General features: G+C 33.0%; 1 protein-coding gene across 7 annotated transcripts in view; it reads left to right on the top strand.

Annotated features, from left to right (window-relative positions):
- The window catches only part of LOC126809837 (calcium-activated potassium channel slowpoke), an 82,304-nt gene that overhangs the window by 21,822 nt on the left and 46,249 nt on the right, over positions 1 to 14,233 (top strand). For all 7 annotated transcript variants that reach the window (XM_050534642.1, XM_050534645.2, XM_050534643.1 and 4 more), the window contains exons 3-4: positions 4,128 to 4,230; positions 9,137 to 9,248. In XM_050534642.1, the coding sequence (XP_050390599.1) occupies positions 4,128 to 4,230; positions 9,137 to 9,248 (215 nt within the window). The remainder of the gene's footprint in view (positions 1 to 4,127; positions 4,231 to 9,136; positions 9,249 to 14,233) is intronic.

Here is a 14,233-nt window from a genome sequence, read left to right as displayed (position 1 = left end):
TACATTTTCTGCCAGGTTTTTGTGAATATTCATGATTTTGAGATGGAAGAATGCAAGAGCTAAGAGGTTGGTTTGGTTGAAATGTAGGGCGGAAAGATGTATGATGAACCTTATACATGCTTTTGAGCAAGAGCTTGCCACATGTTGCTCCATCTGTGGTAGAAAGCGTTCTACCAAACGAAAATTTGGGGAAAAGTTAGAGCCGGTCTAAGAGACAAGAATTAGCATTAAAGTCAATGGGGAAATCATTCGTGGTCTGTGGCCGAATGGAATTCAACAATTTTTGGACTGTTATTCATGTTAGAAATTCATCTTTCACAATATTGTAGTTGGAAAGTGATTTCTATGGCGCTAACATGACGCACAGTGACTTTAATATCTTAATAAATGTGCATGTATATTGTATGTCGCATGCCAATAAAGAACTTTGAACACAGGATTTAGATTTAAGCATGTAGTCCATGTCTCTCGTTTTGTCAGATCTCCTGTTATAGAGAAACACACCCTTTCCTTCCTTCCTGAAAAGTACATACTGTATAGTGGGCTGTAAGAAATTGAAGAAGTATAAAGATATTTTGTAACATATGTTTATAATCTCCATTTATTTTTGTCCTTCTCCTTTATATAATCTTCCAAATTGATAGCAACAATTCTGATTTTCAGAAATGATTCCCCTTTATATGCTAACTTTTAAAGTAAAATCAGCAATCATTTTATTGTCATAATTATAAAATAAGATTTTACCGGGATCTGACAGAATGGGAAGAGATTTGTTACCATGGCAAATATATTTATCTTGAATTCTGTTAATTGAATACAGTAAAAATGATACAATTATTTTAAGAAGTTTATAACAAGTTCTTATAAGATAAGATTAGATAAATCCTATTAGCAATCTCATTTCTATTATGAATAAAAGTGTGCAAAACCTTGTTGCTATGGCAACCATTTTGAAGAAATGGAGAGACCTACAAAAAGAAGTCTTTGTCATCTTTTTAATGACAGACACGTTTACAATACTGCATGTATGACAGTAATTGCATAATGAATAATATCTCCTAAATCAATGAAAAAAACAATACTCTTCCATAATATTATTTATAGTTTGACATACATGTATCTCATCTTAAACCTCCACTTATTTGCAAATTCAGAATTTCTAAAACTCGCATATTCTACTTTCAGTTTTTGCCCTACCAAGCAGAAGTTACAATTTAATGAACAACTAAATGTATATTTAAAACATCTAATTAAGCAAAACCATAATTAGAATCACTTGTAAAATTTCCAGGATTCAATGGAATTTTGTGCAACTGAGATACGTTGTACACCACTCAAGTCACACTCTTGCTAATTAGGCTTACCCTAACCTAAAGTGTATCATCTTTGTACGTCCATTTCTAAAACACTTGGCTGTCCCTTCCATCATTTTTAAAGGTGTTACTAATTTATGTCCTTGGGTGAGTACGTCATTAAGGTATTCATTGATGGTTAAAACCTGTCGACTGTCTCATAATCTCATATACCAAGTGCTGTACCTGTAATACTCTGCTCTGTGCTATCATAGACCTAAATAAACCTTGTGAAAAATCTGTATATAAAACAAATACAAGGCATTTAAGGATTATTTAATCATAAATATAAATTCTAAATGCTAATTTAGATAAAATCAATTCTGTCATAAATCTCATTTAAAATACAGACTAGAAATAATTACAACCATATTGAAATTAATGCCTTTTTTAACCAGTGATTCAACGTTTAATAATTTTACCAGATCTGATAAAACGTTTACATGTAGTTTTTTCCATTTGATCAATATGTAAGCAAATTCGATTAATAATTTCTAAATAAGCAGATGTATATGTGTAATTCAATAACCCTTATTGTTAATAGAATTTGAAACGAAAAGTATTATAAAAAAAGTACTAAAGACAGATAATGAAGATGTTATTTATGGCGGTATATTTGATTCAAAACTCTAACATGCTGTCGTCTAATTCAGTGGTTCTCAACCTTTTTTTGCCAACGGCACACCTTGGAACACATAAAAATATCAGCACACCTGACTAAATATATATGAAAAATATTTAAATTTTGCAAAATAGAAACATGGCAATTCAAGACGGCATACGACCGTCGACAGAGACTAGTAATAAACATATAGAATGACTCAAACTAAATAAAGAAAAACACAGCTATGAACTTATCAGTAGACACCAGTGAATAATCAATTGGGATCATGTGTTTTTATGCATTTTATAAGTGTGCCGTTCAAAATTCCGCGGCACACAGGTTGATAATCACTGGTCTAATTTCTAGATAACTTGTTCGATGTTCATGCTAAACGTGTAAAGCGTCAATGAAGAAGACGTTTTTTGTCTAAATAAGTTGGATTATACATTGTCTTAATTTAGAAATTACATGAATAGAAGTTAAAAATTACATGAATAGAAGTTAGAAATTAGACGATAGCATGTTACAAATTTGAATCTTATATACATCTGTACCGCCATGGTAATTCAGTTGATAGTGCTCCTAAAATCCAACTACACATAAAGTTCAGTTTTAACTAATAAAATATATTTAAATCATTAGATCCAGGACTAGGAGGTGTCTTTAACTGTGACAAAGTGACTTAATACTTTGTAGATTTTTTTATTCCTGTCATATATCTGTCTGTTGATCATCTATGTTGCTGTTTAAAAGTCTAATTGAATACTTAAGAATTATTGTTCATAAAAACTTAAGGAGAAAAGAATTTGATGAAATTTGCATAGTGATAACTGAATGGGGCTTTGTGATTTGAAGGCATTATTTGACGGGGAGAGGGATTTGCAAAATTAAAGGGATGATATATCTAATTATGATGGGTTTTACCCATTTATAGGTATAACAGTATTGATGCTATTGCAAAACCCCAGCAACATTGTAACGATTGGGAAAATACATGTAGTTGTTTGCTTGACATATAACAATCTAGAATTTAATGAATGTTTTGTTGAAAGCAATACCGGTAAATTTAACAAAAACTCTATAGATAGCAGTAAATTTAACAAAAGAAGAGGAGAATCTCAAAAAGCTTTGCAATTTGTATACCTATGTGTGTGCAAGAAGCAAAGTATACTTCATGATGCAGAATTCATGTAGAGAGTTGATTAAGTACAGGGTCAAATACATCATATAATTCTTGAGTGATGTTTATGTAGAATTTCATTATAAACAAACCAATGATTGTACTTGTTTTATTTTAAATGCATAATAGTTACAAAATATTTATCTGTAGGCACTTTCATATAAAATGGCTTGTTTCTTGGTCATACAAAATTCTTGCTTGATAAAGATGAGAGAACCCTAATCAAAACTTCACCAGAAGTAAATTTCTAAGTAACTTGTATTCCATATAATTGTGTCATGTGTTAATATGAAATCCATTTTGGCTCAAATACATTTGAAATTCATTTGATATTTCATCATCCTAAAGAGAATCTAGAGCTTTGTGTCTTTTTAAAGAGATACTCATGTAATACTTGTATATTTACATACATTTGCTTTCAAAACTAGAACAAAAGTTGTGTCTTCTTAATAATTTGTTTTTCCTCGTTGATATGGAACCACTGGCCCTGTGTATATGGTGCAGGCTAACTAACCAATAGGTCCCAGTGTTGACCATGGAAGTTTCACAGGATTGTTTTAGTCAGATTTCTACCTGTCCTAGAGGTGCAGGACAAGATAGTCTTGTAAGGAAAAATGTCTAGTTGTTCGAATGACTCAAATTATTGATGGAAGCATGTTAAAGATCCCGTAACAGATGGAAATCCAAATATCCTCGCTCATAACAAAGTTCATATCAAATTCCCGCCCTCATTAGCTAGATTGGTTAAGATGGTTAAGAGTCTTAACTTAAGACATAAAGATCCATTTCATTCATTGCCCTCATTTATATATGATTATCTTGTCTATATTTATACATGTATATGATTATCTTGTTTATATTTATATATGATAATCCTGTCTATATTTATATATGATTATCTTGTCTATATTTATATATGACAATTTTGTTTATATTTATATATGATAATCTTGTTTATATTTATATATGGTTATCTTGTTTATATTTTCAGTCAAAATGAAGCTGTTGAAACATGTCATCCATGGTCTACAAGTACAACACAACAAGTTGATCTGGCTTTTAATGTCTTCTTCATGATATACTTCTTTATACGGGTAAATAACATTTATAATCTTTTCTAAAATCGAAGAAGACCTTATAGTTCACTTAACAATAATTAGTGAGAATAAATACAACACATTTTTTATAGACCATATTTTATTTATCTGTTCAACACATTTACTGAATGTGATGCCAGCTTTATTTCAAAATAGACACAAAAATGGAGTTTGCAGATGTTAAGCTTTAATGGCGTCTACAGCACACTCAATCTACAAATTTGAATCACTAAAGAGCTGTCATTATTTTTTTGTGAATTAGGAAATATAGATACATATATAAAAATGCAATTTGTCATGATTCTCTTTGCATCAGGTGTCAATAGCTCAATGGCAAGTTTTTATTATGCGATAAGTGGAAATAAAACGAAATAGTTTTATGAAAACAGGAATACATCATGCAGTGTGGTATAAGCAAAGTCTTGCTCTGACAGCAATGCTCAGTCTACTGTTATTTCAATTTCAAACATTTTATTATAAAGACAAAAGTATGCACAGATTTTCTGGTGTTAATGTCTAGTAATTCGGATTGGCATGTAATGCCATGTATGTTAAAGACAGTTGAAATTTGAAATATGAGTAGGTCATAGTGCCACTGTCTGGGCAAAATTTCCCTCACAGCACACTGTTGGTGCAGAGCAGTAGGATGTTAAACCCAATTTCAATTCATTTCTTAAAGTGATTGGTTAATTAAAATGTAAAATTTATACTATGTATGGTAGATTATTCATCACCTACATGCTTTGCCTCTTTTAAAAAAGGGGGCCACAGTGGCTCAGTGAGTAAGTCTTTTGCTCACTAACCTGAGATCTTGTGTTCGATCCCTGCATTGCCTGAGAAAGTTCACCCGCGTATGCATTGGCGTGAAGGTAAAAGAACCCTTGACAGTTGGAATTCGAAATAAAGGTACACCCTAGCGCTGCTGTCCCTCATAGAACACTGTATGGCGTATATACCCATCTTCATTAGCCCAGTCAAAGCAAAACAGTATGACATTAAACCCCATTTTATTTTATTGCTCTTTTAAAAAGATTTAAAAATGAACAGTCTTCCTAATACAAATCAGTGTACATCCCTTTATAAGTATGTAGTTTATCTCTATCTACATCATATATACAAGAACAGTGTAAATTGTGTAAGAAGAGAATTAAGTCAACACAATGGCATAGTTTTCTGGTGCCAATATTTATTGGCAGCTTGGAATAGTTCTGTATAGTTATTGAGTGCTGATTCCACTGGCTTCTTGTTTCTTTACACACCTGAATAACTCGTTTTAATTTTAGGTTTAATAGTCATGAACCTTAACGTTGATATAGATGCGTGCAATGTTTAGATTCTTTTTTAAATCATTTCACAAATCAGATTTACTTTCAGGCAGAATAATAAGATAAAACTGGGCGTTTTAACAAGAATTTGCTAAATACACAAATCATTTCTGCACGATTTCTTTTTCTGTTTGAACAGATGTAGATATGGATCATGGCTTATAGTATATTCGAGTTGTACTGCATGTGGTTGAATGTTATAACACAGACCATGCCCTCATTTCGTCAAACAGTAAAAATGTGCCGGGTTTGAATCCCAGCATAGGTCAAGAAGAACCTTCAGATTTTTAAAGCTCTGTTCCTAACTTGTCAGAGGTAGTGCACTGAATAGCCTGTGAATGTGAAATTAACACCTTGGAAGTATTTTTTCTTTAGAATCCATTTACTGTATCTATAGTCAACCTATTCAGTATTCACATCTAAGACTCAAAATCTGAAATCAAATGAAATGGGGTTTAACATCCTACTCTCAAAATTTCAATAACAATTCCCAATTTGCTTGATTGACACAGCCTGAAATCTTCAGAGTGAATGTAGTGTAATGTCAATTCTCTGTTAGTTTCAATCATATTTTTTATTTTATTTATTTATAGTTTAAGATAAGCTACATGTTTATCTTGATTTAGTATATTTATATGTATATTGAAATATAACACAAACATACATGATGAACCTGGATATCATATCATGTATTTGTATATTTCTTTAACTATCTGGATAATCAAAGCATTCCAGGGTGTTGATTGGTAGAATGATTCAAGCTCTACCAATCACCTTACTGAATGACCTTATAAATAAGTGTCTTTAGACCAAGATAAAGTGGAGTACACAGTCGGAATATGAAACGGAGCAATGGTCTTATTTGGAATCTTAACAATCACCATCCATCCACCACTTCTCTTGTATAATATAAGCATGAAAGGGATATTTTTAACCATGGCATTTTATTTGGAACAAGGCATATTTTTTTTTTTTTGATTGGCATTTAGTGGATGAAAGAATTTGTTCTCTATGGCAGAAATTAAAAGATATTTATGTAATTTATGGACTATATTGTGAAGTGCCACATGTTCTACATATTAACACTTTGTGTGCCTGTTATTAAACAATGTATAAATAGAGATAGCATTGTGCATATAAATATAAAGGCTTTTATCGCTTCATCGAAAACATATTGTTACATGTAAAAAGTACAGGAAAAAGACAATCCTTCATTCTACGGTCTATGTCTCTATTACGGTATAAATAATGAAGAAGCCAGAGAGTCTAATTTTATCACGAAAATAAGCTCACCAATGCCCTATACATGTATATGCATATCTGTGTTAAAATTATAATTAGTTTTTAACTGGAGATAAGAATCTTGCTGAGTTCCCTACTGAGAATATTGTGTGACCTGATTTTTGGGTCTGATCTAAGAAAAATTGTTTATCTAAATAATTGTTGAACACTGATCTTAAAAGTTGAAATTTGAAAATGCATACAGTATACAATGGCAACCTGTATTATCAACTCAGTCTACATCCCCATTTTAAATCTATATTGTCTATAAAAGAGATTATTGTATCGAAGAGAGACTTTTTTCTGGGCTATACTATATACCGGAAAACAACTGGAAAACTACCGGAAAACACCATGTTATACTGAATACCGGAAAACACACTAAATACCAGAAAACACCCTGAATAGGTAACCCAGAGCCTGGCCCTCTGGAAAACACCGGAAAAACCTAACCCTAACCCTAGCCTGGTCCTCTGGAAAACACCGGAAAAACCTAACCCTAACACCAACCCCCCGCACACAGAGGACCAGGCTCCGGGTTACCTATTTAGGGTGTTTTCCGGTATTAAGTGTGTTTTCCGGTATTTGGTGTTTTTCCGGTGTTTTGCGGTATTCAGTATAACATGGTGTTTTCCGGTAGTTTGGGGATCACGTGGCTAAGTGGGTAAGACACTAGCTCGCTAGCCTGGAGGTCAGGTGTTCGATCCCTGCATTGGCCGAGAAAGTTCATCCAGATTTTCAGGCATGGTTCTATCTTGTCAGTGAAGCAGGACGGAGGGGCTGACAAGGAAAGCTGTCTAGTCGTTCGGATGGTACGAAAAAACGAGGTCCCGTGTACACATTGGCGTGAACGTAAAAGATCCCTTGGCAGTTGGAATTCGATATAAGAGTAGGCCGTAGTGCCGCTGTCCAGGCAAAATTTCCCTCATAGCACACTGTATGGCGTATGCCCGTCTTCATTAGCCCAGGTTAGGAGCAGAACAGTAGGACGTTAAACTCCATTTCATTTCATTTCATTTTTCCGGTAGTTTTCCAGTTGTTTTCCGGTATTTTCCGGTATATAGTATTGCCGCTTTTGTCTGTAAAATAAAATATGCTGTTTTGGGTTAGACGCTTGAGTTAAGCTTTAATATCCCAGCAATCATTCACTAGTATCATATACCTGTCTTCAAGAAGTGTTTATTTCCCATTCTGGCTTATCATGGCCATCTGAACAGGGCAACTTAAAATTGCTCATTTTATGACATTATGAGGAAATTGATTGTTTCAAGTAGATATGTGTGCATAATTAACAAACCTGTGGGCAGCATCATAATCATATTTATCTCAGTTTAGTCCCAAAACCAGTGGACATTAAACCCCATTCATTACAGTTTCTATTTATTAAAAAAGGTTATGGTATATAACATATATAACATTTGTCTCCAAACCCATGTTAAACTAGTTTTTTTAAAATTAAGGTAGCTTTTACATTCGATAGTAACATTTGACATGAACCAGGACAACCTGATTGTAAAAATATTGTATAAAGTATATGTTAATAAGCTTACAGTGAATGTTATTGATTGATAAAATAGTATTTAAGAACTGTTAGATACAATGTCATAGCAAGAGCATTTCCTTTGTCTAATGAATGCAAATATTTATCTTTCATTTTTTTTTTACTAAAACAAAAAAAACCCACTTCAATAGTATATTTACATTTTCGTCAAGGTCGGAATAAGGACTTGATCATAAAGTGACGGTTTAACACAGAAGATAATATTGGGCTGTCTGATACTAAACTAACTTAACCCAACACATCAATTTGACAGGAAAACAAAATTCTGGTTCATTGATCGGGAATGCTCCTATGGCCAACTACTCAAGATTCAATTGATATCTTTAATGATGTTTAATTATACAGAATTACATTTTCTAAAGCTGTCTTATATATAATAAACCTTCTAGATCTAGGTTTAAAACTTAAAAATTGGTATCAGGTGTTCCAGAAATAGTGAGCATATCATGTTCTATGTACGACACTGGATATAATGGCATCATATATATTGGTGTGATATAGTTGGGATTTCGGAAGGCATAGCTAACTTTATATAAAGTAAACTTGGAACAATTGTTAACAGTCATCCATCAAGCACATTAAAGAAGATGATCCATCTTTTTCTATATTCCAGTGAGAATATTATCTATCTGTTAGAGTATATAAATAGTTGGGCCATCACCTTTAACACAGTAGATTATATGCATAGAATAATAAATTTTGTTATTATATTTAAGAAAACTATTTTCTTTTTCAGTTTGTAGCTGCGAACGATAAATTATGGTTTTGGTTAGAGTTGTTCTCATTTGTGGATTATTTCACCATACCACCATCTTTTGTTGCTATTTACTTAGACAGAAACTGGTTAGGTAAGTGTCATATTTAACAATCAATAAACAACTGTTGTTGGTGGTGCAGTTGATCCAACGTTTTTACCTTAAGTTAGATTGACAACAGAGGGGTCACCATAGTCGAGGGGTAGGGAACTTGCTTCTCGACCAGAATATCCAAGATTTGGATCCCAGCATGGGCCAAGTAGAACCATCAGGAAGTTTTAAACCCGATAAAAATTGTCGTAAAAGTTGTATGTAGTCAATTGATTCGAATGTTTTGCAATTCTAATTTTAACAAAGTAGCGTAATTCTGACAGTGTAGAACTGTAAAGCTGTGCTCATGTAGCCATAGAGAATAACAATGCATAACTAAGTGAAGTAGTGTGCTAATAATTAATTAACTTTCAACGGTATAATAATTAGCCAACCTTCATGGATTTGACATAATTTACTGAATAAATGTTACTAAGGATGCAATTTATAGCTTGTTTCCTTTGCGCTTATATTTTATTAATGTTATTATCACAGTATTCCTCTGCTGCTATGATCAATATTGATATAGATGTGATAGAATAATTGTTTAATAGTTCAATATTTGTTTTTATTAAGATCTGTGGGATAATCAGCCTGATACCAGAATCGGGCAATCAATTTCAGTATAGACATGTGTCTTATATCAACATGCTATCGGTGTAATCGTTATTAGGTAATATAGTAATTAATCGATTCATTGAATGCTAATCATGGATTTAGTCAAACTTACAAGAGACTTTATACAATACATATAAATTAATATCACAGTTTCTCTTATTCTAAACAAAATTTTACATCTGCCAAAATACTGACATAATTAGCAGGGCTGTAGATGAACAGGACATGGTAATTAATATCAACTTGGTAGCTATTGATGTGGTATATTAAACACAATAGTTCTCACAGAACAGAACAATTTTAAACTGATTTACATGCTGCATGTGCTACTGACACAAAAAAAGTCAACAACTACAACCCATGCAGGCCATAACAACTCTAAAATGAAAGGTAGGCACAAGGGGTAAAAATCGAAAGTCAAAACTGTATTGGCACTGATGAACCCATGTGCACCTTTCACTTTAGCAGCATTGTTGGGTGGCAGTGTGGGATCCTCCTGATGTTGCTGAATAATGTGCCGATCAGTCAGTCTGAGGATGGTATTGTGATGACATCCAAATTATCGGGCAACATCTTTAGTATCAATACCCTCTTGAATTATTGGAATGGCATGTTCTCAGCCTGAAGGTGTCAACTTAGCATATCAATGCATCTTTTACACAACTGTTGGAGTTGTAATGACAATAGCTTTTTAAGAGCAAAATCTTATTTCTTCCTTATAAAACTGTAATTTTCAGCATTTTATTGATTTTAGGTTCTTTGTGTTTGAGAAAATAAATCTACCGGTATTTAGTACGTTGTTAAATATTTGACCTGAACATATCATGACACACATATCACAATACATATCATATATTTACTATAGTTACAAACTCACAATATAACATTTGTACACTTTGAGATAAATTAAGATAATTGTTAATGGATTTAAGATTAGTATTAAGGAAAGTGATTGGAGTAGATGTAAATGAGCCTTGAAATGTATTTTTCTGAATAGGAATGTGTGAACAGTTTGGTTATTGGCACTGTGTCAACTATTTTTTCCTTAGAAAACTTTGCTGGTCTTTAGTACAAGATTACATATGTTAAAATACCTGTTTACGTGGAGAGTATTGCAGTTCAAGTGGAGGGTGCTGCACAAAGGGCTTACTCTTTTCTCTCAATCTGATTAAAACACGGATCCTATTTCGTTTCGTTTTTTATAGTTCAAAATTTTGTTTCACTTGTCTTTACTACAATAGGATCTAGAAGAGTTGTTATCATTGACGTGTTCTGAATGGTGTTAGGGATTAGCCAATGAAACGGTCTGTTACGGCGAGCTGCAGGCATGTTATGCCTGAAACTGTGGGTAATCCATTAGAAACATGAAAGCTGATTGGTTAATCTAAAGTCTGACATCATAGGGTCAAAAGCCACTCGTATGACCTCTGACGCGACCTATTGCTACAACTTGTCAGATCTTCATGTAGTGTAGGCCATCGAACGTATAAAATAACGAAACGAAATATAGATCTATATTTTAATCAGATTGCTTTTCTCTGGACATGTGATTAGAAGTCCACTTAATGATATCTTGATTTAGGCTGTTTATTTTAGGGGGGTTGGGTGGCTGAATGGTTAGAGTGCGCGCGCTGTATCATAAAGTCTGTCATTGAGTCGACTGGCGTGGTTTCGAATCACCGGTTGTACGTGACAAGGAGTAGGGTCGCCTGTCCAACCGCGTGGGTTTTCTCCGGGTTCTCCGGTTTCCTCCCACTGCTAAAGACCCCTACGCGCAAGCGAATTATGTAAATAAAATTAAACCATATGTTAGTCCCGAAATGACCTAGTTTGTGTCGAGTGGACGTTAAACCCCATTTCTCTCTCTCTCTCTGTTTATTTTATGGACTTTTTATTATTGATTACCCTTCATAAATTATAACATTCTGTATGTGTATTTAACATGAGTCTTATCGACTATTATATCAAATATTTAATTGAAAAACATGTTATGTGTGTTTTGAGTGGGTCCCTGATATTTGATTATTATGACAGACATGCCTTGAAATGAAGATTTTAAATGTACCTGGCAAACTATAATTAACTGACATATTAAACTTGGTTCTGGACATGTATTGTAAATAGCATCATAAATACTAATAAAAAAATAAATATGTGATGGACAAAATGATGGATGCCAGATAACATTTGTAGCAGGCATAATCTTTTACATGTGATTTCCAGGTTCGGTAACAAACAAATGAAATAAATTATTTGAAAATTTGCAATAAATTACTAATTTACATTGTTACATTGGTGTAATAAACTCATAGAATCTGTCAGACAATATCTTCTAAACAAACTTGCATAAAACATACATGTAACTACTTATGCATGACTTGTTGAGTCACTTTTTCTTGTTGAATAGAAGATTTTAAATATAACATGACTGTTATACCCAATGGCCTGGATGTTTATTTTGTATACACTCAACTCCAAGACTACCAATAGATTTAACATAATATAGAATCACTTGTATTGTAATTCTCGTAGGTAATGCTGCATGTAACTAGGAAGTTACATTTCTTTTACTGATAGTTAAGCCCATTACCCAAAGGTGTTAAATGCCTATTTCATTTCACTTCATTTTTGAAAGGTTCTGAAAGGTGTTAAACCCTATTCATTTCATTGCTGAAAGGTGTTAAACCCCATTTCATTTCATTACTGAAAGGCGTTAAACCCCTTTTCATTTCATTACGGAAAGGTGTCATTTCATTTCATTTAGTTAATGAAAGGTGTTAAACCTCATTTCATTTCATTTTTGAGAGGTTTTAAACCTCATTTCATTACTTACCCCAGATATAACAAAGTTTTAAGGAAATTTGCAATAAAAGATAAGAAACATTTAATCTGAAACTAGTGTTAAGGTATTATGTTATTTAATATCAACAGATTGGTTATTTATAACATAGAGAAATACAAATATTGATATTATCTGTTTTCAAGGGTACCATGGCAATTGTAAAACACAACAAAACCATATTGATTGCAGTTACCTGAATTTGAATATGATTTCAGTATAAAATTACAATAAACATTCATATATGTATTTTTTGCATTATTGATATAAGATCAGTTATGTCCCCCCTTTCTCCTTTCCCACCATTGTACATTAAACATACAGTACATGTATTGTATGTGGTTTAAAGGTCGAGATTGAGACATTAAGAAAATATATTGATACTCTATGAGGGCGTGAACCCGAGTGTTGTGTCAATAAATTACGCAATGTCTTCCTGGAGACCTTTAAGCAACTTAAAATACAGATACACAATCTATGAAAACAACATGCAAGTCCTATATTTTCCGACATCTCGTATAAATAATGTACGATTGGCACAGGGCCAGTATCAAAGGATGACAACATCACATTTGTGTTCTAAATGTTGCTATTACGTAAACTGTCCTCAAACTGCCCGAGATATGTGAATGGCTTTCCGTATTATAGGACACTTTACTAATTTGTGGTGGGTATACCACCACTATGCACGTGACCGTTCTGTATGGGACTGTCTATGGAGTTATATTTAGGGTGTTTTCGGGAAGTCTTTTAAGTACTAAAGGTTTTAAAGCCAATCATTTTATTTGAGGGATTTTGAATTGTTGAGTCTGTAAATGGAATATCGGTTCAATAAACAGCATTTGGCATCATCTGCAGATGGTTTAAACAAGCCAGTATGATCTGCTGGGCCTCTTTTTAATCCTAGTGAATCGAAGCCAGGAGATTATCTACCAGTGATATTTGGGTTTTGTTTTCTTAATTAAAGATACATTATGGGAGATAAGATGAAGAGATGACAGTTCTCATTATAATAGTGTAAAGGTAATTTGCTGAAAATTTCAGTCAAATTGATCCACTATGAGCCGAGAAAGAAGCGGGTGAAATTTTTGCATAGTCTTGGTCATCATTACTAAAATCATTAATATAAACAGAATAGTCTCGATTATCCACTTTTTAATGATTTAATTATCACTGGCCGTTAGCGGCATATAGGAATCTAATCCAGCCAACATCGAAGGCTAGCCTTGACATCGAGAGTTTATTATGGTCTGGATAAGTTAATTAATGTCTAATTGATAATTTAGATAACATTTCAGGCCTAAAGAAAGACTTGTAATAAGCAGATTTTGCTCTTGCATAATGCATGTTTAAATGTTAAATACCAACTTAAGTACATTTTAGCATGGATTAAGCTGTGAAAAATTAAATATTTTCCTAACAAACATTCAGATGTATTTATTGACATTAGGTTACAGACATTAAGGTACCAATATGAAACAATCTAGGTACAAAAAGGCAAACAGTAAATCAAGTAGAACTAATTTGACAC

The sequence above is a fragment of the Patella vulgata genome, chromosome 2, assembly GCF_932274485.2.
Source record: "Patella vulgata chromosome 2, xgPatVulg1.2, whole genome shotgun sequence".
Taxonomy (NCBI): domain Eukaryota; kingdom Metazoa; phylum Mollusca; class Gastropoda; family Patellidae; genus Patella; species Patella vulgata.
The sequence above is the reverse complement of the archived record's forward strand: the minus strand, read 5'-3'. Positions and strand labels throughout refer to the sequence as shown.